We start from the raw sequence: 24,342 nt of genomic DNA on the forward strand, positions 1-24,342 counted from the left end.
ATGAAATAACCATTGGTAGGTTTGATCCTTCCTGAGAAATATTGATCAAAGAAATCAACTTCACCATGTTATTTGCTGAATAACGATTTTTAATAAAACCTGTCTGATTTCAATGAATTAAATCTGGTAAATATTTAGCCAATTTATTAGCCAGAGCCTTCGTTACAACTTTATTATCAACATTCAACAACAAAATTGGTCTATAAGACCCGGGTTTTAATGGGTCCCGATCTTTTTTAAGAATAACAGTAATAATTGCTTGAGAAAAAGAGTCCGGAAAAGAATGAACCTCTGTCGCCTGCTTCAATAATTCTATCAATAATGGAATTAATAAGTCTTGAAATTTTTTATAAAATTCAGAAGTAAAACCATCATCACCTGGAGACTTCCCACTTGGCATGGATTGAAGTGTGTCTATTATTTCTTTAGCAGTAAAAGAAGCATCCAAATCTTTAGCCTTTATATGACTCAAAAAAGGCAAATCCAGATCAGATTTTAAAAATTCAGTTTTAACCTCATCTTCCTCTATTTCAGATGTATACAATTTTTCATAAAATTCTCTAAACACATCATTAATCTCCTGAGGTTTATTTGTAATCAGTGAATCATTCCTCATTGCATTTATTGTTCTTGAAACTTGTTCCATTTTTAACTGCCAAGCTAAAACCTTATGAGATCTTTCTCCTAATTCATAATATCTTTGTCTACTTCTCTGTAATAGCTTCTCAAACTTAAGTTTGTAATGAATTATATCTTAATTTCATATTAGTCAAATATATTTTCTTAACCTCCATTGAATTCTGTAGTAAATCTTTTTCTAAAATCTTTCTCCTAATTTATTTACTTCAACTACATGTTGTTTCTTAATTTTAGTAGTAAAACTAATAATTTTTCCCCTCAAATATCCTTTTAAAGCATCCCATAAAACAAATTTACTATTTACTGAGTCCATATTTATTTTCAAAAATAACTGTATTTGATCTCTTATAAAATAACAAAATTCTACATTTTTCAACATCAAAGAATTAAATCTCCATCAATAAGTATTATCAATTTTCTCTGAACCTGTACATGTTATTAATATCAAAGAATAATCAGACAAAATTCTACTCTTATATTCAGCCTTCAATACATGACCTTGCAGATGTGCTGATACCAAAAATAAACATATTCTAGAATAAGAATCATGTCGAAATGAGTAAAACAAGAAGTCTTTCTCTTTAGGATTTAATCTTCTCCATATATCTACTAAATTCATATCCTTCATTAACATTATCAACTGTTTAGCCATTTTAGTCCGAACTATAGCTTTTGGAGATTTATCTAATAATGAGTCCAAACAACAATGAAAATCATCTCTAATCATAATTTTTTCATATGCTTGATTTAAATTAAGAAAAGAATCCAACAGAAATTTCTCATCTTCAATATTAGGTGCATAAATATTCATTAAAGTCCAAGATTCAGAAAAAAAATTACAATTAACAACTAAAAGTTTGCCAACTGACTCAATAAATGATTCTAATTTAAAAGATATTTTTTTATTACTGATATGTTTTCTTCACAGTATCATTTGTATGTTGGGTCCAGGAAAGGTCCCTAAAATAGTGACTCGTGGAATTTAAATTTGCTCACCCTCTCCAACTCTGATACCCCAATGATCAGTGGACCCTATACCTCTGCCCTTCCCTTCCAAAAGTCCACAATCAGTTCCTTGGTTTTGGTCACATTGAGTGTGAGGTTGTTGTTAGTACACCATTCAGCCAAGTTTCCAATCTCATTCCTGTACATCAACTCATCACTCCTTTTGTACAAACCTCGCTCTCTCTTAATATCAATGTGCTCTAGAACATTTACCCCACCTATATTGTCCTCACCATGACCAAGGTTGCTCTTCTTGGTGAATACTGAAGAGAAATATTAATTGAGGACCTCACTCACTTCACAGCCTCCAGGCACAACTTCCCAACTTTATCTCTAATTGGTCCTACCTCCACTCCTGTCACCCTTCTTCACACCAAGGCCTTCTCATGTCTCCTTCTTGCTCTCCTTAGCCCCCCTTAAGCTCTTTTCTTGGTACCCTATATCCCTCAAAAGTCCTCAGGAGCAGAGAAGCTTTGCTCTCTCTAACTGCACCAGATTTGGTTTTGTAGCAGGTTATGTCATTTAAGCCTTGCCACAACTATCAGATATCCTTTGTTGTTCCCATTCTCGTCTGGAATCTCCACTTTGCCTGGGAGATGGCTTTTCGTGGTTCGTACCTTTTCCTTGTATGCCTGTGATTTGTCTCTCAGCAGGTTCTGAATTTCATTGCCCATCCAGGGCTTCTGGTTGAGGAAAACCGTGAAGGATTTGGTGGGATCATATTTGTTCACAGCTGTTTTGATAAAGTTTGTAAGACCCTGTTGCAATCATTCAAATCTTCAGCTGATTTTTTTGAATACCGCCCAATTCACTGACTTGAGGCAGTCCTGTAACTATTCTTCAGCCAACCACTACCACCTTCTGGCTGTCCTGATTTCTGGAGCCTCTCTTTTTGGTCTCTATCTGTATGAAGGCAGAAGGAGCCCAGCAAGGTAGTCAAACTTGCTAAAATGCATTCTTGGGAAAGAACGGTAGGCTATCCGTATCTTGCTGCAGCACTAATCACGTTTGCTGGGACATCTGGTACAGCAGATTACGTGCTGGTGATAATTGGGCAAGGTTTTCTTGAGACAGGCCTGATTAAAATCAAAACTATGTGTCAGGGTAAGCCATCTCTTGCTTACTGATCATATCATGCAGCTCTCCAAATCCCTGCTTGTAATTGTCATCTGGAGGGATTTAAACTCTGGTGAGAGTCACTGATGAGAACTCAGAGAAGGGACTGCATTTAATCAAGATTTGCTCTGAAAGCAGGAGAGCAGGAGGTCGACATGACTCTAATGTCTGTGCACCAGACGGTATTCACTCAAAAGCATACACCGCCCCCCTCTGTTGCCAGAATCTGAGTTCCTTTGTGAATCCCTCTAGTTGGATTGCAGCCTCTGGTGTGTTCTCTGTTTGCCAAGACTCAGAAAACAAAGAAAATAAATCAAAACAAGAAAAAAAAGAGACATCAAGAACAATATAAAAATACATGAGATCACTTGGAACTGTGCTTGTGGTAATGTTGAGGATGAGAAATCCAAAGGTCTTACAATGGTGAAGAATAAGTCGATGAGTACCCAAATAATTGGGCAAGCACATGAAATCATTTGGCTGGGGAATCATCAATATATTATGGAGAGGGAAAAGTAATATCAAGCTAAGAACATTTTAAAGTTTATGAAGGGATGAAATGAAGAGGTTAGCAAGTGGAGAAGTATGGTCCGAAGGTCACAAGTATCTAGAGTGAACCTTGTCAGGAAAGGGATATATCCACATAAAATTCTGTGCTTGCTTCTTTGCATAAGTATTCTATGAGCAAACATTTCATTTTGTATCAAGGAACACACTTTTGGTGTTGACAGTTACTGATTGGACAGTTTTTAAATGTAGCCCATTAGATTCCAAAGAAGAGAAAATCACGCAGAGTATTGAGGAATATTGAAATGATCATTCTGAAGCATTTTTTTTTACAGGAAATGAAAGTTAAAAATGTGCTGATGCTGGGAATCTGAAATAAAACAGAAAATGCTAGAAAGACTCAGCAGATCAAGCAATGGTTTCATTTTTCACAGATACTGCCTGAGCATTTACTTACATTTAGGTCAAGTTTATGTCATCTGATTGCACCCGATGAAACAGCATTCTCCAGTCCTCGATGCAAAACATGCAGTCACACATCCTGACATAACACACTTACAGACAAATAATACATATGCAGGGCAAGTATTTTATATAATAAATATTGTTTTGTACAAATAAGAGTCTCAGTTGGTTAGTGTGAGCAGTTCCTTTAGTCGTTCAGCATTCTCACTACCCATGGGAAGCTGTTCCTTAGCTGGTGGTGCTGGCTGTAATACTCCTCTTCCCCAAAGGGAACAGCTGAAAGATGCTGTGTACAGGGTGGAAGGGATCCTCAATCATTTTGTGCACCCTTTTCAGACAACAATCCAAGTAGATCACGTTGATGAGGAGGAAGGAGATTCCAGTGATCATCTTTGCCACTCATGTGGTCCTGTGGATTGACCTCTGATCCATTTCTCCTCAGCGATCATAAAACACTGTGATGCGGCCAGCCAGGATGCTCTCAATAGAGCTCCTATAGAAGGCTGAGATATTGGTGGCTGGTAGCCTTGCACACTTCAGTCTTCTCAGTTAGTGCAGTTGCTTTTTGAACCTTCCTGACAAGAGAGGAGATGTTGAGTGTCCATGATAGGTCACGAGTTAAATGAACTCCAAGGAACACTCCAAGGAACTTGTGCTCTCCACGCTGTCTATTACAGAATTGTTGATGTGCAGTGGAGGGTAGTCATTCCTGGTTGAAGGAGGGCTAAAGGAGTATTAACATGATTAAATCTGGAAATAACAGAAATATTGAAGGTATCATTTCACTTGGATTGCCCTGGAATCTCTTGAATCTTTAACCAACCATGTTAAAAAGCAAATCACAGGGGCATTTTGCTAAATACCGTGCAATCTGCTGGAGAAACTCAGCAGGTCAAGTAGCTAGCATTAGTGGGAGAAAAAGAATAGCCAACATTTCGAGCTGAAACCTATTAATGAGATTGGTTAAATGCAGTAAAGGAGTCAATGTAATGAGGACAGAGTGGGATGGTGAGACAGGAGCCTATATGGGGTTGGTGGACCAGGGAGAAGTGAAATATGACGAACAAAGGCAGATGATTGGTAGATGCCACATAAAAGGAGAGAGAGGCAGGAGAAACAAATTGACTCAGGTGCTGGAAGATGAGTCATAAAGGGTGGATTGTATGATTAGAGGAGAAATGATCCAGTGTTGGAATCTTGATAAGAAGAGAAGGTTGAAATATGACAAACAAAGGCAGAGGATTGGTACATGCCACATAAAAGGAAAGAGAGCCAGGAGAAACAAATTGACTCAGGTGCTGGAAGATGAGTCATAAAGGGTGGATTGTATGATTAGAGGACAAATGATCCAGTGTTGGAATCTTGATAAGAAGAGAAGGTTGGAATGGTCGTATAAAGCAGCCATTCTTAACAGGGGCTATACAGCCCTCCACTGGAGGCCACAGCACATTTAAAATTTAAAAAAAAATTGTTTTGTTTTTTATGTTGCTGGTAGGACAGAAGTAGGGAAGAAATCAACTAAACTTGACTGCTTGACAAACAACGGGGCCATTTAAATTTTGTGGGAGTCTCAAACAGCAGACATTGTGGGTGATTTAAAAGGACAGTGCATGGACCATTAAAACACCACAGGAACGATCCACAGGCCAGGTAAAGAAGACCTGAAGATGTGGACACGGGGTGGGGGGTGGGGCTACAAGTCAAGCTGAGATGCCGGAACCTGAGGCTTCTGCTCCCTACTATCCTCCTGCTCAACGTATAATCCTTGGAGAACAAACTTGAACTCCAAGCCAGACTTCAACATCAGAGAGAAATGAGGGAGTGCTGTGTCATGTGCTTTACAGAAACATGGACATTGCAGACATGATGCTGCAGCCTAAGGGCTACATCCTCCATGGCACTGACTGAACAGCGGTGTATGGAAAAACCAGGGGATGTGGCTGTTGTGAGTGAGGAAACAACTTTAGTATGTCTCAAAGGCAAGGATCTGGACACAGGCTTCGAGAGCAAAAAGCTTTACTTGCTAGCAGAAAAGCCATGGGAAAATGTGGTTATACACAGCACACACACACACACACACACACACACACACAGAATATACAACAACCATGGAAAGGGCATAATAACGGGAACAAACGCATACAGCTTATTATTTAGCGTGGGAACCATACTTGGTTGGCAATAAGAATTTGCCAGCATTGAGAAAAATAATAGTGCCAATGAAACATGCACACAGGTAATAAACAGGCAAGGGAAAAAAAAACATGCATATAATCATGGGAAAAGTAAATTCGTGTCCTTCCACTCCTTGGCTCTGGGCGAACAGAGCTCTGTGCTAATTTAGGGACATTGATCAGCACTCCCAACCCCTATTAAACGGTACCCTTACCTCACCAGCAGCTTCTCCAGCACAGGTCCAAGTTTCTCAGCCCAGGGAGGAGCAGGGGGTCCCTCGAAGATGGCAAGAGAGAGAACAAAGGGCACATGCACCTTTATAGTGCTGGAGAGCGAGGGAGTCCAACCCAGGTGATTGACTGGGGGGCCAATGGCTCAGAGCTAGGCAGGCTAATCGTATTTTGGCAGCCAATGACCTGAGGTCAAGTACAGGGCAGGCTGGAGGATGTAGGGCAGATAATTAACATGGGTCAACAGCAAAGTGTGTGCTGATAGATGGGGCGGAACAGGAGCTTGATTGACAGCTGGTGTGTCCTCCGACTAGGTAGGGAGGAGTGTCATCATGTGACAGCCACAACCTCTCTCAATGCAGTGGTGTTTGTGTCATCAATTAATTGTAGTGCACAGATGTGACGGTCATGTCCCAATGCTGCTCCCCCGACCTGGAACATCTGGCAATCAAATGTCGCCCATTCTAACTGTTGAGGGAATTTACCACTATCATCCTGGTCGCAGAGTACATTCCGACCCAGGCAAACGTCAGGCTGGCACTGGAGGGACTGAGTTCTGTGATTAAAAGCCATGAGACAGCACATCCTGATCATCGTGGGGGACTTCAATTAGGTCAACCGAGAAGTTTCTGACAAACTATCACCAATACTGTGAGACCAGGGGAACCAACACACTCGACCACTGCTACTCTACCATATAAAATGCATACCGAGCCATACCACGAATGCATTTAGGCAAGTCTGATCACCTGGTTGTATGGACATACAAGCAGAGCCGGAAGATGGTGAAGGTATGGTCGAGGGAGTTGGAGGAGCATCTGTAGGACTACTTTGAGTTGGTGGACTGGAACATATTCAAGAACTCACCCATAGACTTGAATGAAAATGCAACAGGTGTCATGACTTCAAAACCTGGATAGATGATTGTGTGCCCATGCACACATATGGGTGTTCCCCAACCAGAACCTGGATGAATCAGAGAATTCACAACCTGCTGAGGGTGAGAACAAGGGCATTTAAGGCTGGGGATCGGGATCTTTACAAGAAGTCCAGGTACGACCTGCGGAAGGCCATCTCTGAAGCAAAGCGAGAGACAGAGACAGGTGTGTAGGCCATTACAGCCTACAAAGCAAGGGCAAACACTATAGATGGCTGTGATCCTTCATTACCCAATGAGTTGAATACCTTCTATGCCTGTAATAGTAATTATTATGTATTAGTCATTAATGTCTATTATAAAAATTAGGGGTGGAAACATTGTGTTAAAAACATTGTGTTTTTACTTCTTAGTTAATTTTATAACTATCCCTTTAAGAAAGATTGTCATTTATAGTGTTACTATAGTTACTATGATGTCATTTGTCATAATATCTGGGCATATGGGAAGCTTGCTTTCATTCTTTGAAGAACCATGGAGGAGGTGTAAGCATCATAATCCTTTTTGAATTCATCTTATTTTATTTTATTTAATCTTATTTTGTTTATTTAATTTTAATCATCTTAATTTTGGTTTAAACGTTTAAAGAAGAATATCCTTGTTATTATACAGTATGCTGTGGTGGTATGCCATTAGGCAGACGAACCGGCCCCACTTGTCATGCACATGATGGGGCAGCTGGCCAAAGTGGCACCATCGGGGGTTTCCTCCCGACCTCGGCACCGGGCTCAGAAGCCCGCACTTGGGGACCCACGTGATGCCCCAGTGACATCGGGGCCCCCCAGCGCAGTTCTCAGCCAGGTCCGGGCTGGGAGTATAAGACCAGCCAGGCAGCCTGCAATAAATCAGTTTTTGCTCACTGAACTCAACCCGTCTGGTTGTGCGATCCTTCAGTTAGCAGTGTAGCCACTGTGACAATGCTTTATTTACACAAGTTATGAAAATCTTAATGAGAAGTTATGCAAAATGTTTATCCATATATATCAACGAATTAAAGCTATTTACAGCTGCATCTACAGAGTTTGATTTATTGGAGTATTAAGATAATGATTTGGAATATCTTCGCTTATGTTTCTGTGAAGATGACGTTTTGAAAATGGGAAGTACGAGAGATTGGAAAATGTCATCTACAATGGCTGCTTTGAGAAAAAGAACCAAACAGTGCCTACAAGAATCCATGACAAGGCTGAGGACCCTGTGATATCTGTCTCTGAGGGCTACGTCAGAACACCATTCAAGGGGGTGAACCCTTGCATGGCGTCAGGCCCTGATGGTGTACCAGTTTGTAGGTGACCAAGATTGGGGTTAGGGGTGGAGGCATCAGGATCTTGTGCCTGTAGGCGACTGGGGCTGAGGTGGCAACCTGCATTGGAGGCGTTGGGTGCTCCGGCCTGTGGGTGGCCAGGCAGGGGTTAGCAGCAGATGTCACCACCAGTCTTGGCAATTTCTGTCACTTACAACATGATCCCACAACTAGACATATCTTCCTTCCCCTCTTCTTCTCTCTCTGCCTTTCGGAGGGACTTCTTCATTCACTAATCCCTTCCCACTAATCATCCCCTTGGTACCTACCCCTGTGACAGCAAGAAGGACCACACTTACGCCCACACTACTCCTCCTTCATTACCATTCGGGGTCCCAAATGAGGATGCTACTGAAATACCACAATGACAATGTAAGTGTCAGCAGTGTAAAGAATGGGTAGCCATCATTACCAAATAAACATGCTGTGTAAAAAGCTCAGAACAGAAATGAGGGTGCCATTCCCATTCTGACATTTTACCTCCTGGACCCCTTGTCAATTTCCCAGAATCCCTGAAGTCTAAAATGAACTGCAGGCATTCCTCAAACAACGGGCTAATGAATAGGACGTTCCCACATTGGCCTTGCAAGTCCCACTTCTTTACTTATCGCATTTCCAGAATGCTATCCAAACTCACATAAAGACACGGAGATTTGGAATTTTGGTCATTCATTTGCTGAAATGTCGGACATTCTTCAGACTGGTAAAGTCATGCAAAGCATATCTAAAAAACATAAATGTATCATGAGTGAAGTGACAGAAGTATTGCAAGCGAATGATCAGAGGGCATGTGATAAATATTCACAAACTGCACCTTAATTTCAACAACATGGGCTCAGGAAGGGATAAGATAGGGTGCAATATTACAGAAATGAGAACAGATGGCTTTTGTGATGCAGAGGATTGGAATTTTATAACCTCATCCTGGGAGTCAAACAAGATACCATTGTTTGAACAATTATGTTCAGCCTGAGAGTGGCTATTTGAAGAAAGGGGGAATAGATTTTATGATATAGGTAGAAAATATGTGACAGGGATTGAAGATAGTGATTTTAGTCAAAGGTTAGCTGAAGGAAATTACAAGTTAACCAAGATTTCGCACTGCACAGTGATAATGAAATGATTGTGATGTGGCTTGGCTTGGCTTCGCGGACAATGATTTATTGAGGGGTAATGTCCACGTCAGCTGCAGGCTCGTTTGTGGCTGACAAGTCCGATGCGGGACAGGCAGACACGGTTGCAGGGGAAAATTGGTTGGTTGGGGTTGGGTGTTGGGTTTTTCCTCCTTTGTCTTTTGTCAGTGAGGTGGGCTCTGCGGTCTTCTTCAAAGGAGGTTGCTGCCCGCCGAACTGTGAGGTGCCAAGATGCACGGTTTGAGGTGATATCAGCCCACTGGTGGTGGTCAATGTGGCAGGCACCAAGAGATTTCTTTAGGCAGTCCTTGTACCTCTTCTTTGGTGCACCTCTGTCACGGTGGCCAGTGGAGAGCTCGCCATATAACACGATCTTGGGAAGGCGATGGTCCTCCATTCTGGAGACGTGACCTACCCAGCGCAGTTGGATCTTCAGCAGCGTGGATTCGATGCTGTCAGCCTCTGCCATCTCGAGTACTTCGATGTTAGGGATGAAGTCGCTCCAATGAATGTTGAGGATGGAGCAGAGACAACGCTGGTGGAAGCGTTCTAGGAGCCGTAGGTGATGTCGGTAGAGGACCCATGTTTGTGATGTACATGTGATGATTTAATCATGTCCACACATATCATCAAAGGGCAGCATGTAAATGACAACATGAAGGCAACTACACTTAAACCCTATTCAAAATGTGCATCCATTAAACACACACACAAATACACTCTCTCTCTCTCTCTCTCTCTCTCTCATTGGTAAATTAAGACTCCATGCTCTAACAACAGATATGAACTAAAACACATTTAAACTTTAAATAATATAATCTGTGCAGTTCATTCCTCCAAAATGAATAAGCTTTTATATTCTTGCTTCATTGCTTAACTGGCTTAGAGTTAACACGTGTATTGGAGTAACTCAGCAGGTCATGCAGCATCCACAGGAAGTAAAGGGTAACAGACAGGTGGCTAAATAAAAAAGATGGGGGTTGTAGGGGGGAGGAGGAGAGGAGAGGAGAGAGGAAGGGCTAGGGGAGGTGCACAGGTTAATTGTAAAGAGGTCATAGATAGCTACAGATGGGAGGTTAGAAGAGAAAAAAGCTGAGGTGTGATCGGGGAAAGGTAACTCTCTGACCAGAGAGGGAAGGAGGTAATGATCTGGTGGAAAGGAGACAGTCTTAAACTCAATCAGCATAATGGGTAATGAAACCTCTTCTATCGTTGGAAACCATAACAATGATCTCAGGTACATAGTATAATACAGACACAATACCAAATACAGATGAGATTACATGAGATCACTGTCTATCCTTGCCTTTTCATTTCATTTATTGTTAAGAAAATGAAATAAGAATTTCAAAATGTTGTCCAGAATTTTCACATCAAAGTGCTTTAATTTTATTTTATAAAATTCATTTCTGTACAGTGAAATCTCATATGGAAGATAAATTCTTGAGCTGTGCTGATCAAGGCTGAGGAGGTTTAATTTTTGTTTCTGTGCTGGGTTAGCTGGTCTCAGTTATGTGAGAGATGGTGCAGTTTAATTTGCTTTGAATATCCAGGGTCTGGGTAAAACTTAGCAGCCAGTGAAGAAGATGTTGAATCTATCAGTCTGAATTGGATTCAAACCCAAGATTCTGTATTTGGATAGTCAGAGACTGATTCAGGATAGTCAACTTGGCTTTGTGCGTGGTAGGCCAATCTTATAGAGTTTTTTGAGGAAAGTTGATGAAGGAAAGGCTGTGGATGTTATCTATATGGACTTGAGTAAAGCCTTTGACAAAGTTCCACCTCAGAAGATTCAATGAGGTAGTAAACTGGATTCGACATTGGGTTTAAGGGAGAAGTCAGAGAGGTAGTGGATGATTGCCTTTTAGACTGAAGGCCTGTGATTTGTGATGTACCTCAGGGATCTGTGCTGGGTCTATTTTTGTTTGCCATCTCCATCAGTGATCTGGATGATAATGTGGTAAAGTGCTTCAGCATATTTGCAGATGATACAAAGATTGGAGGTGTAGTGGACAGTGAGGAAGGCTTTTAAAGCTTGCAGAGGGATCAGCACCAGCTGGAAAAATGAGCTGGAAAATGGCAGATGGAATTTAATGTTGTCAAGTGTGAGGTGTTGCATTTTGGAAGGATAAACTAGGTTGGGGACACAATAATCGGTAGGGCATTGAGGAATGCCTTAGAACAGAGGGATGTGGCGATACAGATACATAATTCTCTGAAGGTGGTGTCACAGGTAGATAGGGTCATAAAGATAGCTTTTGGCACATTGGCCTTCATAAATCAAAGTATTGAGTATAGGGGTTGGGATGACATGGTAAAGTGGCATAACTTATTGGTGAGGCCAAATTTGAAGTATTGTGTGCAGTTTTGGTTATCAAACTACATGAAAAATATCAATAAGATTGAACTCATGGAGAAAATATTTGCTCAGATACTGCAGGGACTTGAGTTACAGGGAAAGGTTAAACATCTTATGACTTTATTTCCAAGAACATGATGGGAGATTTGATGGAGATATAACATAACAATTACAGCACGGAAACAGGCCATTAGGCCCTTCTAGTCCGCACCGAACCAAACACCCCTTTCTAGTCCCACCTCCCTGCACAATGCCCATAACCCTCCATCTTCTTCTCATCCATATACCTGTCCAACCTTTTCTTAAATAATACAATTGACTCCGCCGCCACTATTTCTCCCGGAAGATCATTCCACACGGCTACCACTCTCTGAGTAAAGAAGTTCCCCCTCATGTTACCTCTAAACCTCTGCCCCTTAATTCTTAACTCATGTCCTCTTGTTTTAATCTTTCCTCCTCTTAATACAAAATTATGAGGGGTATCGATAGCATAAAAGCAAGTAGACTTTTACCACTGAGGTTATGTGAGCTACAAACAAGAGGACATGGGTTAAGGGTGAAAGGGGAAAAGTTTAAGGTGAACATTAGCAGGAACCTCTTCACACAGAGTAGTGGGAGTATGGAATCAGCTGCCCATTGAAGAAGTGTATGTGGGCTCAATTTTAAGATTTAATAAACACGGGTATATGGATGGGAAGGGTATGGAGGGAAATAAACTGGATCAGGTCAGTGTGATGGCAGAGTAATTGTTTTATACGCACCAAAAGGGCTGAAGGACCTATTTTGTGTTGTAATATTCTATTAATCTGTGGTTCTATATTGGTTAATATGTGGAAAACATCAGATGAGGCAAATTAATCAGATAAGAGCTTTTGTTGAAGCCAAATGTAGCATAATCTGTTGAATGTTTCAAGCATTTTTTTTGTTATTGTCAAAAAATCTATTGCAATTGAGTGATTTCTGGGTTTGCAGGTTTAATTCTCTGGAATGTGACCATTCCATTGATTCTGGCAAATGCTTTGCTTTTACAGCTTGTCAGTACAGATCAGAACATGTGACCTCTGACTCCAACTACTTGGTTCTTGGAAGGGGGGCTTTTCTGTAATCACCTGATTAGTGAAATTTGGTCCTATATCGGCACCAAATTTAACTACAAATGACGTATTTGTTTTATTTTGAATACGAGTTGTGAGAACATAATATAACCAAATGTCTTTTAAACACACTTCTTCACAGTTCCAATCTCAAAACGGAGAGAATGCAATTGTTTTACAGGCAAGAGAAAAGAAAGCTATAAACGCAGGCCCTCTGCCTCCACTTAAATTGTTCTGTTAAATGCCACAAATAATTGTATTAACAGCACACAAGTACACGATTTAGACAATAATCATGGCACTGTCGAGAATTTACATTAACGAGAAGCGAATGAAATGAATGCAGTCAAACCCATTTTATTGTGTGCATTTTGTGTACACTACCATTATGATTCTGTTCAGCAAGAGTAACTTTCATGCACAACTCCTAAATTTCAGAAAAGACTAACATGCATACTGATTTTTTTCATGCTAACTATAGATTTTTTTCAGCTCTTAAATCTTACATCATTTCCAATTCACCATGTTTTCACAAATTCTATCATGTTTAGTATGTTTCAAATGGAACAACTTTTCAGTTTCAATATTAAAATCTGTGGAAGAAAGCCTCCAGAGAAGCATTCCAGTTTAAAGCATCACCTCAGACCTTGCTGAACAGTCAAATTGCCAATGCTAAATAAATAGATAAATAACGTCAAAGCAGCACAATTATCTTTATGGTGGAAACCAAAGGTTTTGGATGTAGAAAGACAGGGTGAGACAAATATCCAACCAACTAGCTGGAGTGTTTACGGACATTTTCAATCACTCATTGCGGCAGTCAAAGGTTTCCACCTACTTCAAAAGGACAACAATCATCCCGGTGCCCAAGAAGAGCAGTGTGAGCTGTCAACTGTGGTGAAATGCTTTGAGAGGTTGGACTTGGCCAGAATTAACACATACCAAATCAAAGATCTGGACCCACTGCAATTCATCTATCATCACAATTGCTCCACAGCAGATGCAATAATGCTGGCTCTCCACTCAGCTCTGGATCACCTCGAAAACAGCAATTCATATATATGGTTGCTCTTCATTGACTACAGCTCTCGGCTTTCAATACCATTATTCCCTCAATACTGGTCAAGAAGCTACAAACTCTGCAGCTGGATCCTTGACTTTCTCACTGGAAGACCACAGTCAGTACGAATTGGAAACAATATCTCTTCCTCATTGACTATCAACACAGGCACACTCCAAGGATGTGTGTGGTCCCCACTGCTCTACTCATTATACACCCATGACTATGTGGCCAGACACAATTCCAATGCCATCTACAAGTTTGCCAATGACACCACAGTTGTCAGCAGAATCACAAATGGCAATGAGGAAGTGTACAGGAGGGAGAAAGATCAGCTTGTTCAATGGTATAACGACAACAACCTTGAGCTCAACGTAAGCAAAACCAAGGAGATGATTGTGGACTTCAGGAGAAAGTCAGGGGAATTTGACCCAGTCCTTAATCAAGGGCTCAGTAGTGGAGAGGTTCAAAAACTTCAAATTCCTGGGTGTCAACATCTCTGAGGATCTGTCCTGGAGCCTCCATGTTGATGGAATCACAAGGAAGGCTCGTCAGCAATTATACTTTGTGAGGTATCTGAGGATATTCGATGTGTCACAGAAGACTCTTGTAAACTTCTACAGCTGTACCGTGGAGAGCATTCTGGCTGGTTGCATCATGACTCGGTTTCGGAGGTGCCAACTCTCAAGACAAGAATAAGTGCCAGAGGGTGGTTAACTTGGCCTGTGACATAATAGGCACCAGACTTCACTCCATCGAGGATATCTACATGAGGAAATGTCTTAAAAAAGCAGCCTCTATCCTCAAAGACCCCCATCACCCAGGCTATGCCCTTCTCACTCTGCTACCATCTGGAAATAGGTACAGGAGCCTAAAGCCGAGCACTCAGCAGCACAAGGACAGGCTCTTCCCCACTGTCATCAGATTCCTGAATAATAAATGAACCATAGACACTGCATTACTTTTCGTACACTATTATTTTAATTTTTTATGTAGTTTAGTATAAGATGGTTATAATATGAACATTTGCAGCATGATGCTGCTGCAAAACACCGAATTTCATGACTTGTTCCTAACAATAAATTCTGATTCTGATATCTGAGCTTCCAGTGCTGATAAAGTGCCATCTAATGGTAGAATATTGGACCTGCAGAAAGTATTGTCTCCCCTAATGGTGATAATGTTCAAATGGTGTACACCTTACAAATTGAACTTAAAATGTTATAGTGACAGTGTATATCTCTTCAAAAGATAAACAGCAGATGTTTATAGTGGATCTACAAACTTGTTACTCTTCTAATTAACAATCCAAAGTGGGCTAACTTGTTTAAAGCAATTCTGAAGAGAACCTCTGATTTGGTTTGCAAAAATCAGCCTATAAATCATACTGCCAAAGAATGCATTGAAAGTTAGATGCTTGTTCTAGATTCAATAGGATTGGAGCTCAAGTTTGCTGAGTTGAACAGATGGATATATTCTAGTCAATCAATATTACATCAATGAATGGGAACACTGAATGGAAAAGGGAAGGATTGGGGCTCAAATCTGTTGAGTTGAAGAGATGGATATATTCTAGTCAATCAATATTACATCAATGAATGGGGACACTGAATGGAAAAGGGAAGGATTGGGGCTCAAATCTGCTGAGTTGAAGAGATGGATATATTCTCGTCCATCAATATTACATCAATGAATGGGAACACTGAATGGAAAAGGGAAGTGAAAATGTTTATTATTATTAATATTGATCACGCAATGGCATATAAAAATAAAATTATCTGATTTCGGTGCATTGAAAAAATGAACTAATTTTCAATGTCTCTACAGAGGCCCTTGACAGCAGAAATTATAAAAGAACACCAAAGCAATTCTAGAGCAGTGTTTGAGAATCCACAACCTTCTGAGACCTTGGCACTGCTCATGGATCAGTCAAACTTACAGAACTGTCATGGAAAAGAGGCCTCATGCTCAATTGGACCTGCAGGCCCTGAAAGGTCAGTGCAGCTGTGGGTATTAGATATGGAGGGTGAATGCGAGGCACAGACTAGATTGGACATGATCTTGTCCAACGTTTCAGATCTGCAGTGATTTTCAGGTATTTCTCAAAACTTTAAGAACTACCTTGGTCAACTACCTTGGTACATAATCCTTAAAAATTCCAAACTTTTTCAAGTTTGAATAATCAGACTCATTGGACGAACAGTAATTGACATCCCAGAAATTAAGTTTAATGTGGGGCAGTCACATATATTAACTGAAACAATCTGAAACTTTGCCGGTTTTACATTTGAATTATGTCATTTAGATGTTTTTAATCATAACTTTGAATGTAAAAAAACGCACAACATTTTAACATAGTCAGGAGTTACAGGGACACTACCACACCTAGGAGGCAGGAGTGTAGATGGGTGCCAGTCAGGAGAAGGAAAGAGAACAGATAAGCAATGTAGGGCATCCCTGTGTCAATTCCCCACAACTGCAAGTATACCATTTTGAATATTGTTGGGGAGGATGACCTACCAGGAACAAACCATGGCAATCAAGTCTCTGTTATGGTTTTTGGTCCTGTGGCTAAGAAGGGAAGGGAGGAGAAGAGGTGAGCAGTAGAGATAGGGGATTCCATTATTAGAAGGTCAGATAAGAGGTTCTGTAGAAGAAATTGAGTATCCTGGATGGTATGTTGCCTCCCTGGTGCCAGGATCTGAGATATCTCAGATTGAGTTCATGGCATTCTCAGGAGGGAAGGTGAGCAGTCAGATGTTGTGGTCCAGAAAGAGGCCAATGAGATGGGTAGGAAAGGTAAGGAGTGATCAGAGAGTTAGGCACTAAAGACTTCCAGAGTTGTCATCTCAGGATTGCTACTGATGCCACATGCTAGTGAAGTTAAAAATAGGAGGATAATGCATCTTAACATGTGGCTAAAGTAATGGTGCAGGAGGGAGGGCTTCAGTTTTCTGGATCATTGGGCTCTCTTCCAGGGAAGGTGGGACCACTTCCAACCAGACAATTTGCATCTGAAAGGGGAATTAATATCCTTGCAGGAAGGTTTGCTAGTGCTGCTCTGATGAGTTTAATCTGGATTTGCAGGGGGATGGGAACTAAAGTGCCAGAGCAGATATAGGAGTGGAGGAGGGAAAAGATGATGTGAAAATTTCATGCACTGTTAGAAGTCAATGCATTGCATATGGTGGAAATGTTCTCAGGTGCATCTATTTCAATGCAAGGAGTATTGTAGGAAAGGCAGACAAGCTTAGAGCTTGGATTGGCTTGTGGAATTATGACATTGTGGCTATTAGTGAAACTTGGTTGCAGGAGGGGCAGGACTGGCAGCTTAATGTTCCAGGCTTCCGTTGTTTTAGATATGATAGAACAGTTGGGGGGGGGGGGGGTTGAATGAAAGGGGGAAAAGTGGCATTGCTCGTCTTGGAAAATATCACAGCTGTACTCAGGTAGGACAGACTAGAGAGCTCATCTACTGCAGCTATATGAATGGAGCTGAGGAACAGGAAAGGTTAAAGGTTGTATTTTTGATAATTGGAGGAACAAATCTGCAGAGAGATAGCAGACAGTTGCAAGAAACATAAGGTTGTGATAGTAAGGGATTTTAATTTTCCACATATTGACTGAGTCTCTCATACTATAAAAGGGTTAGATGGCTTGGAGTTTGTCAAATGTGTTCAGGAATATTTTCTAAAACAATATATAGAAGTACCAATTAGAGAGAATGCAATACTGGATCTCCTTTTATGGAATGAGACAGGACAGGTAACAGAAGTTTGCATAGGGGAATATTTTGGGTCCAATGATCATAATGCCATGAGTTTCAAGTTAACTATGGAGAAGGATAGGTCTGAGCCTTGGATTGATTTCTAAATTGGAGAAAGACTAATTTTGAGGAAATAAAAAAGGATCTAGAATGCGTGGATTGGGATAAATTGTTTTCAGGCAATGATGTACAAGGTATGTGGAGGACCTTCAAAAGGGAAATTATAAGAGAACAGAGTTTTTATGTTCCTGTCAGGATTAAGGGGAAGGTTAGCATGCATAGGGAACCTTGGTTTTCGAGGGATATTGGGGATCTGGTTTGGAAGAAGAGAGAGGTGTACAGCAGGTAGAGCCAACATGGAGCAAATGAGGTACTTGAGGAGTATAAAAAATGCAGACAATGTGAAAGAAAATCCTAAGAGTTTCTAGGTTCAAAATTGGTCCCCTTGAAGATCAGAGTGGTCGGCTTTGTATGGAGCCAAAAGAGATGGAGGAATCTTAAATGTGCTTTGTTCACACAGGAAAAGGGCACAGATATCGGAAGTAAAGAAAATAAGTAGTGAGGTCATGGAGCCTATATAGATTAAAGAGGAGGAAGTGCTTGCTGTCTTAAAGAAAATAAGGGTGGATAAATCCCTAGGGCCTGACAAGATATTCCTTCCAACCTTGAGGGAGGCTAATGTAGAAATTGCAGGGTCTCTGGCAGAAGTACTTAAAATGTCCTTAGCCACGGATGTGGTGCTGGAGGATTGGAGGGTAGCCAATAGTAACTCTAAAATTATAGGCCAGTGATGTTGACATCAGTAGTAGGTAAATTATTGGAAGGTGTTGGAAGTGATCCGATATACAATTATTTGGATTGCTGGAAACTGATTAGGGATAGTCAATATGGCTTTTACGTGTATAAGGTAAAAACATCATGAGATGGGACCAGAGAAGGAGTCACCCAGTACTAAGGAGTAACAGAATGCAGATGTGACCTTGTACACTCAAGATAAGCTTTGCACTAACAAGAATGATGTGCAGCAGACTAACAGAGAAGGGTAGCAACAGCTAATTCATTGGACAATGTAATGGTATGATAATTTACTAAGTGCGTGTCCTGGGGTATAAAAAAACACCATTTGCTGATATCGGGAGAATGTGCCTTCTCCAACTAACACTGTTAGTTGTAAGTGTTACAATCCGGTAATAAACAACCTTGATTTTGACTCAGTCTGGTGTCTGACTCACTCATTCTTGAACAAAGCAGACCTAACACGTGGTAGGCTGTGTTTAACCAATCTTATAGAGTTTTTTCAAGGAGATTACCAGGAAAGTTGATGAAGGAAAAGCTGTGGATATTGTCTACATGTTTGACAAGGTCCTGCATGGGAAGTTAGTCAGGAAGGTTCAGACGCTAAGTATTTATGGTGAAGTAGTAAACTGGATTTGATAATGGCTGGATGGGAGAAGTGAGAGAGTAGTGGTTGCTTCTATGTTTGAACTCACCCACTCCATTGGTTTATCTATCTTCTGAATCACATTCAGGCTTTCCATCCTGTCCAACTCTGCCTTTAGTTGCTTTTGAAGTGTAAATGGAACTTTTCTGCATCGCTGTATTATCGGTGGCACATGTTTATCCACTCTGATCATGTGTTCTCCTGGAAAGCAGCCTAGTCTCTGAAATAAGTCATTGTACTTTTTCATCATAGCATGTGCTCTTTGACCATGCATTTTCCTTGCACCTGAATATCCTGTCACCTTCACTTTTGTTCCATACATCTTTGGTCTCAGTCTAATCTTCTTAAAATCAGTCTCTGATATTACATTACAGTTTCTGTAGCCCTATAGAGTGTTATGCCTTTTTCCAGCTCTAGATTTTGCTTTCTTAGCAGTCTTCCCCTTAGACTATATTCTGGAATACCACACATGTCTTGTATCAGCGAGTCAGTCAGTCCACCAAATTCACACATTTTGCTTCTGTTTCTCAATTCTGTCACATATTGATCAATACTTTCTTCCATTTTCTGTTCATGTGAAAAATCTGTGCATCTCAAATATCACATTACGTTTAGGTATGCAGTATGCCTCAAACTGTTCCATTATTTTTTTCCAGTTTCATTTTGTCTCCTTCAGCAGCAAATGTGAAGTTATTATACACCTCCAGGGCTTCATCACCCACAACATGTAAGAAAACTGATGCTTTTTATCAGCTCTGACTGCCACTAAATACAATTCAAAATGCTGTTTAAATCTGTTCCAATTTTCAGCCATATTACCTGACAGCTGAAGTTTTACTGGTGCATGTAATCCTTCCATTTTTCTCTTTGTTAGCTTCTCTTCACTGATCAGTTGCTGACTTTAGATTTTTCTTCTAATTTCTTTAATCTCACTTCTGACACCGTTTCATCTTGTATTTGTATGTGTGAGTTCTTAGGCAACACATGGATGAAGGAAAGGGTTCTTTACTTTAAAGTTGTTGTAAACAGCACATGAGGGATGCCATGAGGCTGCAAGTCTCCATTACAGCTCTGCATTCTCTGTGTCAGCCCCTGGTGGCAGCCAAGTGTAGTAAAATGGTAAGACATTGCTAGTTGCATTGCAACCATGATCACTATCATTACACCTCAGATATTGATGCTGGAACCATTGTTTGTCATCTATATCAATGATCTGGATGATAATGTGGTAAATTGGACCAGCAAGTTTGCAGATAACACTAATGTTGGAGGTGTTGTGGACAGTGAAGAATGATTTCAAAGCTTGCAGAGTGATCTGGACCAGCTGTAAAAATTAGCTGAAAAATGGCAGATAGAATTTAATATGTGAAGTGTTGCATTTTGAAAGGACAAACCAAGAAAGGACATACATGATGAATGGTAGGGCACTGAGGAGTGCTGTGGAACAGAGGGACCTGGGAATATAGATACATAAATCCCTGAAAGTGGCATCACAGGTGGATAGTGTTGTGAAGAGAGCTTTTGGCATATTGGCCTTCATAAATCAAAATATTGAGTGTAGGAGCTGGCTTGTTATGTTAAAGTTGTATAAGACAAGTTGTATGAGACCAAATTTGGATTTTTTTGTGCAGTTTTGGTCACCTAACTACAGGAAAGATATCAATAAGATAAAAAGAGTGCATAGAAGATTTACTAGGAAGTTATTCAGACTTCTGGAACTGAGTTACAGGTAAAGATTAAACAGGTTTGGACTTTATACCCTGGAGTGTAGAAGAATGAAAGGAGATTTGATAGAGAGATTTAAAATTATGAAGGGGATAGACAAAGTAAATGCAGATAGGCTTTTACCACTGAGGGTAGGTGAGAATCAAACTAGAGGATATGGGTTAAGAGTGAAAGGGGAAAAGTTTAAGGGGAATGTGAGGGGAAACTTCTTCACACAGAGAATGGTGAGAGTATGGAATGAGCTGCCAGCTGAGATGGTGAATGAAGGTTCAATTTTAAAATTTAAGAAGAATTTGGACAGGTACATGGATGGGAGAGGTATGGAGGGCTATGGACTGGGTGCAGGTCAGTGGGATTGGGCAAAAAAAATGGTTTGGCACAAATTAGAAAGGCCAAAGGTGCGGTTTAAATAATTCTATGGTTCATAGTATTTTTAAGCTCTCTCCTCTCATTTATTCAGAAAAGCCAAATCCTGTTGATCCTTATACTTTACTATTCCATGGCTTCTTAAAATATTCTAAACTTTTCATCTCTGCTGCTCTTTCTGAAAGCTCAATTCTTCCACTGATCTATCTTTGTATAAAGAAGAAATTCCTGCCACCCTTTCAGCAGTCTGAATATTTATTTGTCACACTCTGACTCCCCTTCTGTAAATTTACAGGTTTATAATTTAAATTTCCTTTTGTATCTTAATAAATTAATTTTTCCTTGCCTGAGAGGTCTGGTTCTCCAGGTTTTCAACAAAGAATAAGGAATACACAATATAGAAATCTGGGAGAATATTGAAATTGGCAGGATAAGTTGAAAAAGGAATTTACAAAGGATACAAAATCTTGAGCTAATAAGAAAAGGCAGAGTGTATAATAGCAAGCAAGTCATGATGAATCTTTATAAAATACAGGCTTAGGCACAACCAGTATCTATCTTATAGCACCTGTGAAGGGAGGATGCAGAAGTGACTTACAAGAATATAGAATAAAGGACTTGAGAGGCTGAAGCTATTCTTTTCTAAAGAGATTCGGCTGATATTTACAAACTTATCAAATGGATGCAGACAGAACAGATAGGATGAAACTGCTCTCATTGCCAGAAGGGTTGAAGACCAGATTCAATTATGGCATTCATTAGGAAACTAGATCAGCTTAGGAAAGGAAAGAATATGCAGGATTATGGGCAGAGGGTGGAGAACAGGAATAGTTGGATTGCTTTTGCATTGAGCCTGCAGAGACATTGTGGGCAAATTGTCTTCTACTCTGCTCTCCAAAATACATTACCTAATAATGAACCAGTTCAATAATTTCTTTCTTAAGTGTTCCCATGTTAGGAACCACTAGCTAACTTGTGTCCCATTGGCAAACTTTTTCTTCATGTCCCCCACATTTAAAGTTACATCACAAAAATCAGGAGTCCTGATACTGAGTCAAAACACACAAAAACAAATCTTTTGGACACTGTCAAGACTTACCAGCTAATCTATGTCATCATAAAATCTGGTGGCCATTACTCTTTCTTTGCTGCCACTGTGCCAACTTCAGATCCAATTTCTACTTTCTCTTTGATACCAAGCTTTTAGTTGTGTTTGACATGCAGCACATTTTCTGGAGGAACAACACAACTACATATTGAAATTTCCATGTCTTTAAAATTATATTTTTACTCCAAAGAGAAAACTAGTGTGTAATCAAACTGCTATTACCCATGTGGACAAGTAGTCCTGAAAATCAAAGCAGATAGAGAAGAGACTGCAGGAAATGGCAATGTTCAAACTAGGTTAGGAAAAACTGGGAAATTCCTGTCCACACAATGCATTGTTGAATGCAATTCCAAATATCTGCAGTTATTTCTTGAAGGGGAACTATTGTTTTGGAAACATTTAATTTATTGTTCTACAGGATGAAGATATCACTGAAAATCCTGATATTTATTTTTCTTCCCAGTTTCTCCTAAATTGAAGGTGCAGTTAATTGTCAACTACATTTGTCAGTCTAAATTTGCATACAAGGATGGCAGATCTTCTTCCCCAAAGGACATCAGTGGAGCAGAGAATTTTTTTTACAATAATCCATTAGCTTTTATGATTACTATTTCCTGAGACAAGCTTTAATTCCAGATTTTATTCACAGGATTTAAAATTCATATTTGGATGAATGGGGTCCACAATTCTGGTTGCTAAACCAGTAACTTGGCTACCTTACCTATTGCCAATCAAGAACTCACCAGTCAATTGAATATCCCTGCACATTCACGGGGGGGGGGGGGGGGGGTAACTGCCAAAATATGCAAATCAAAGCGCTACAACATCAGTAACTCCATCTCAGCATCATAATAAAGTTCATACTAGTTCAAATATACAGAGAAAGAAATTAAAAATAAATAAATAATATTTTAGATGATATTATATGAAACTATACAAATAAGAATTATTAGGAGATGAAAATGAGATGGATGAATTTTTAGCAAATATGGAACATCCAAAATTAGAAGATAGAGAATGGATTGATTTGGATGCCCCTTTTACAAAAAAATAAATTGAGAGAGCTTTGGGCACTTTACAAGCTAACACATATCCAGAAGAGAATTAGTTTCCTCCCTAGTTCTACAGACAATCTAAAGATATATTGATATTTCTTATGATGGATGTACTGGACCGGGCGGTGGAGACCCAGACCCTCCAGGAATCTTTTGGAACTGCTATAATTACAGTGTTACTGAAGAAAAGTAAGTCCCATTAAAAACGCCATCATTTAGACCTTTTTAACTTCTGAATGATGATTATAAAATATTGGCAAAGGCACTAGCTAATAAACTGGGCCAATATTTACCAAAATTGATGCATACAGATCAGGTGGGATTTGTTAAATTAAAACATTCTTCAAAAAGTCTGGGGAGACTATTTAACATAATACATGCAACAAAATCAATATTGAATCTAAGTATAACAGTCTCCCTTGGTGCAGGAATGGTTTATTTATTTAAAACATTGGAAAAAAATTGGTGTAGGCAGAAAATTAATAAATTGAATAAAAACTTTATCATAATCATAACTAATAATCAGATGTCAGCAGTTTTTCCTTTGAGTAGATCGAGTATTCAGGGGTGACCTCTGTCCCCAGTGCTTTTTATCCTTGCAATTGAACTGCTGACGGAGATTATAAGAAGAGATCTGGATTTTAAGAGCTTCAAAGTTGGACGGGAAGAACATAAAATTAGCTTATTTGCTGATGATGTGCTATTTATTAGATATGTCTGACCCAGATGAATCCTTGATAAAATTACAAACAATAATCAAAAATATGGAAGATTATCAAGTTATAAAATAAATATGGACAAGAGTGAGATAATGCCACTGACGAATTTTGATTATGAAAGATATCAAAAAGTTAGTTG

The 24,342-nt window shown here is 39.9% G+C and overlaps 1 protein-coding gene across 9 annotated transcripts in view; it reads right to left on the reverse strand.

Annotated features, from left to right (window-relative positions):
* The window catches only part of LOC138760843 (parkin coregulated gene protein homolog), a 314,744-nt gene that overhangs the window by 175,266 nt on the left and 115,136 nt on the right, over window positions 1–24,342 (reverse strand). For 3 of the 9 annotated variants that reach the window (XM_069932055.1, XM_069932057.1, XM_069932056.1), the window contains 2 exons: window positions 22,421–22,553; window positions 9,015–9,101 (listed from right to left, as the gene is read on the reverse strand). The exons of 5 other annotated variants lie outside the window; for them this stretch is intronic. In XM_069932055.1, coding sequence (XP_069788156.1) covers window positions 9,015–9,050 — 36 coding nt within the window. In that variant the 5' untranslated portion in view covers window positions 9,051–9,101; window positions 22,421–22,553. The remainder of the gene's footprint in view (window positions 1–9,014; window positions 9,102–22,420; window positions 22,554–24,342) is intronic. One more of the 9 variants, XM_069932054.1, reaches the window with a different exon arrangement.

The sequence above is a fragment of the Narcine bancroftii genome, chromosome 4, assembly GCF_036971445.1.
Source record: "Narcine bancroftii isolate sNarBan1 chromosome 4, sNarBan1.hap1, whole genome shotgun sequence".
In the NCBI taxonomy this organism is placed as follows: Eukaryota; Metazoa; Chordata; class Chondrichthyes; order Torpediniformes; family Narcinidae; genus Narcine; species Narcine bancroftii.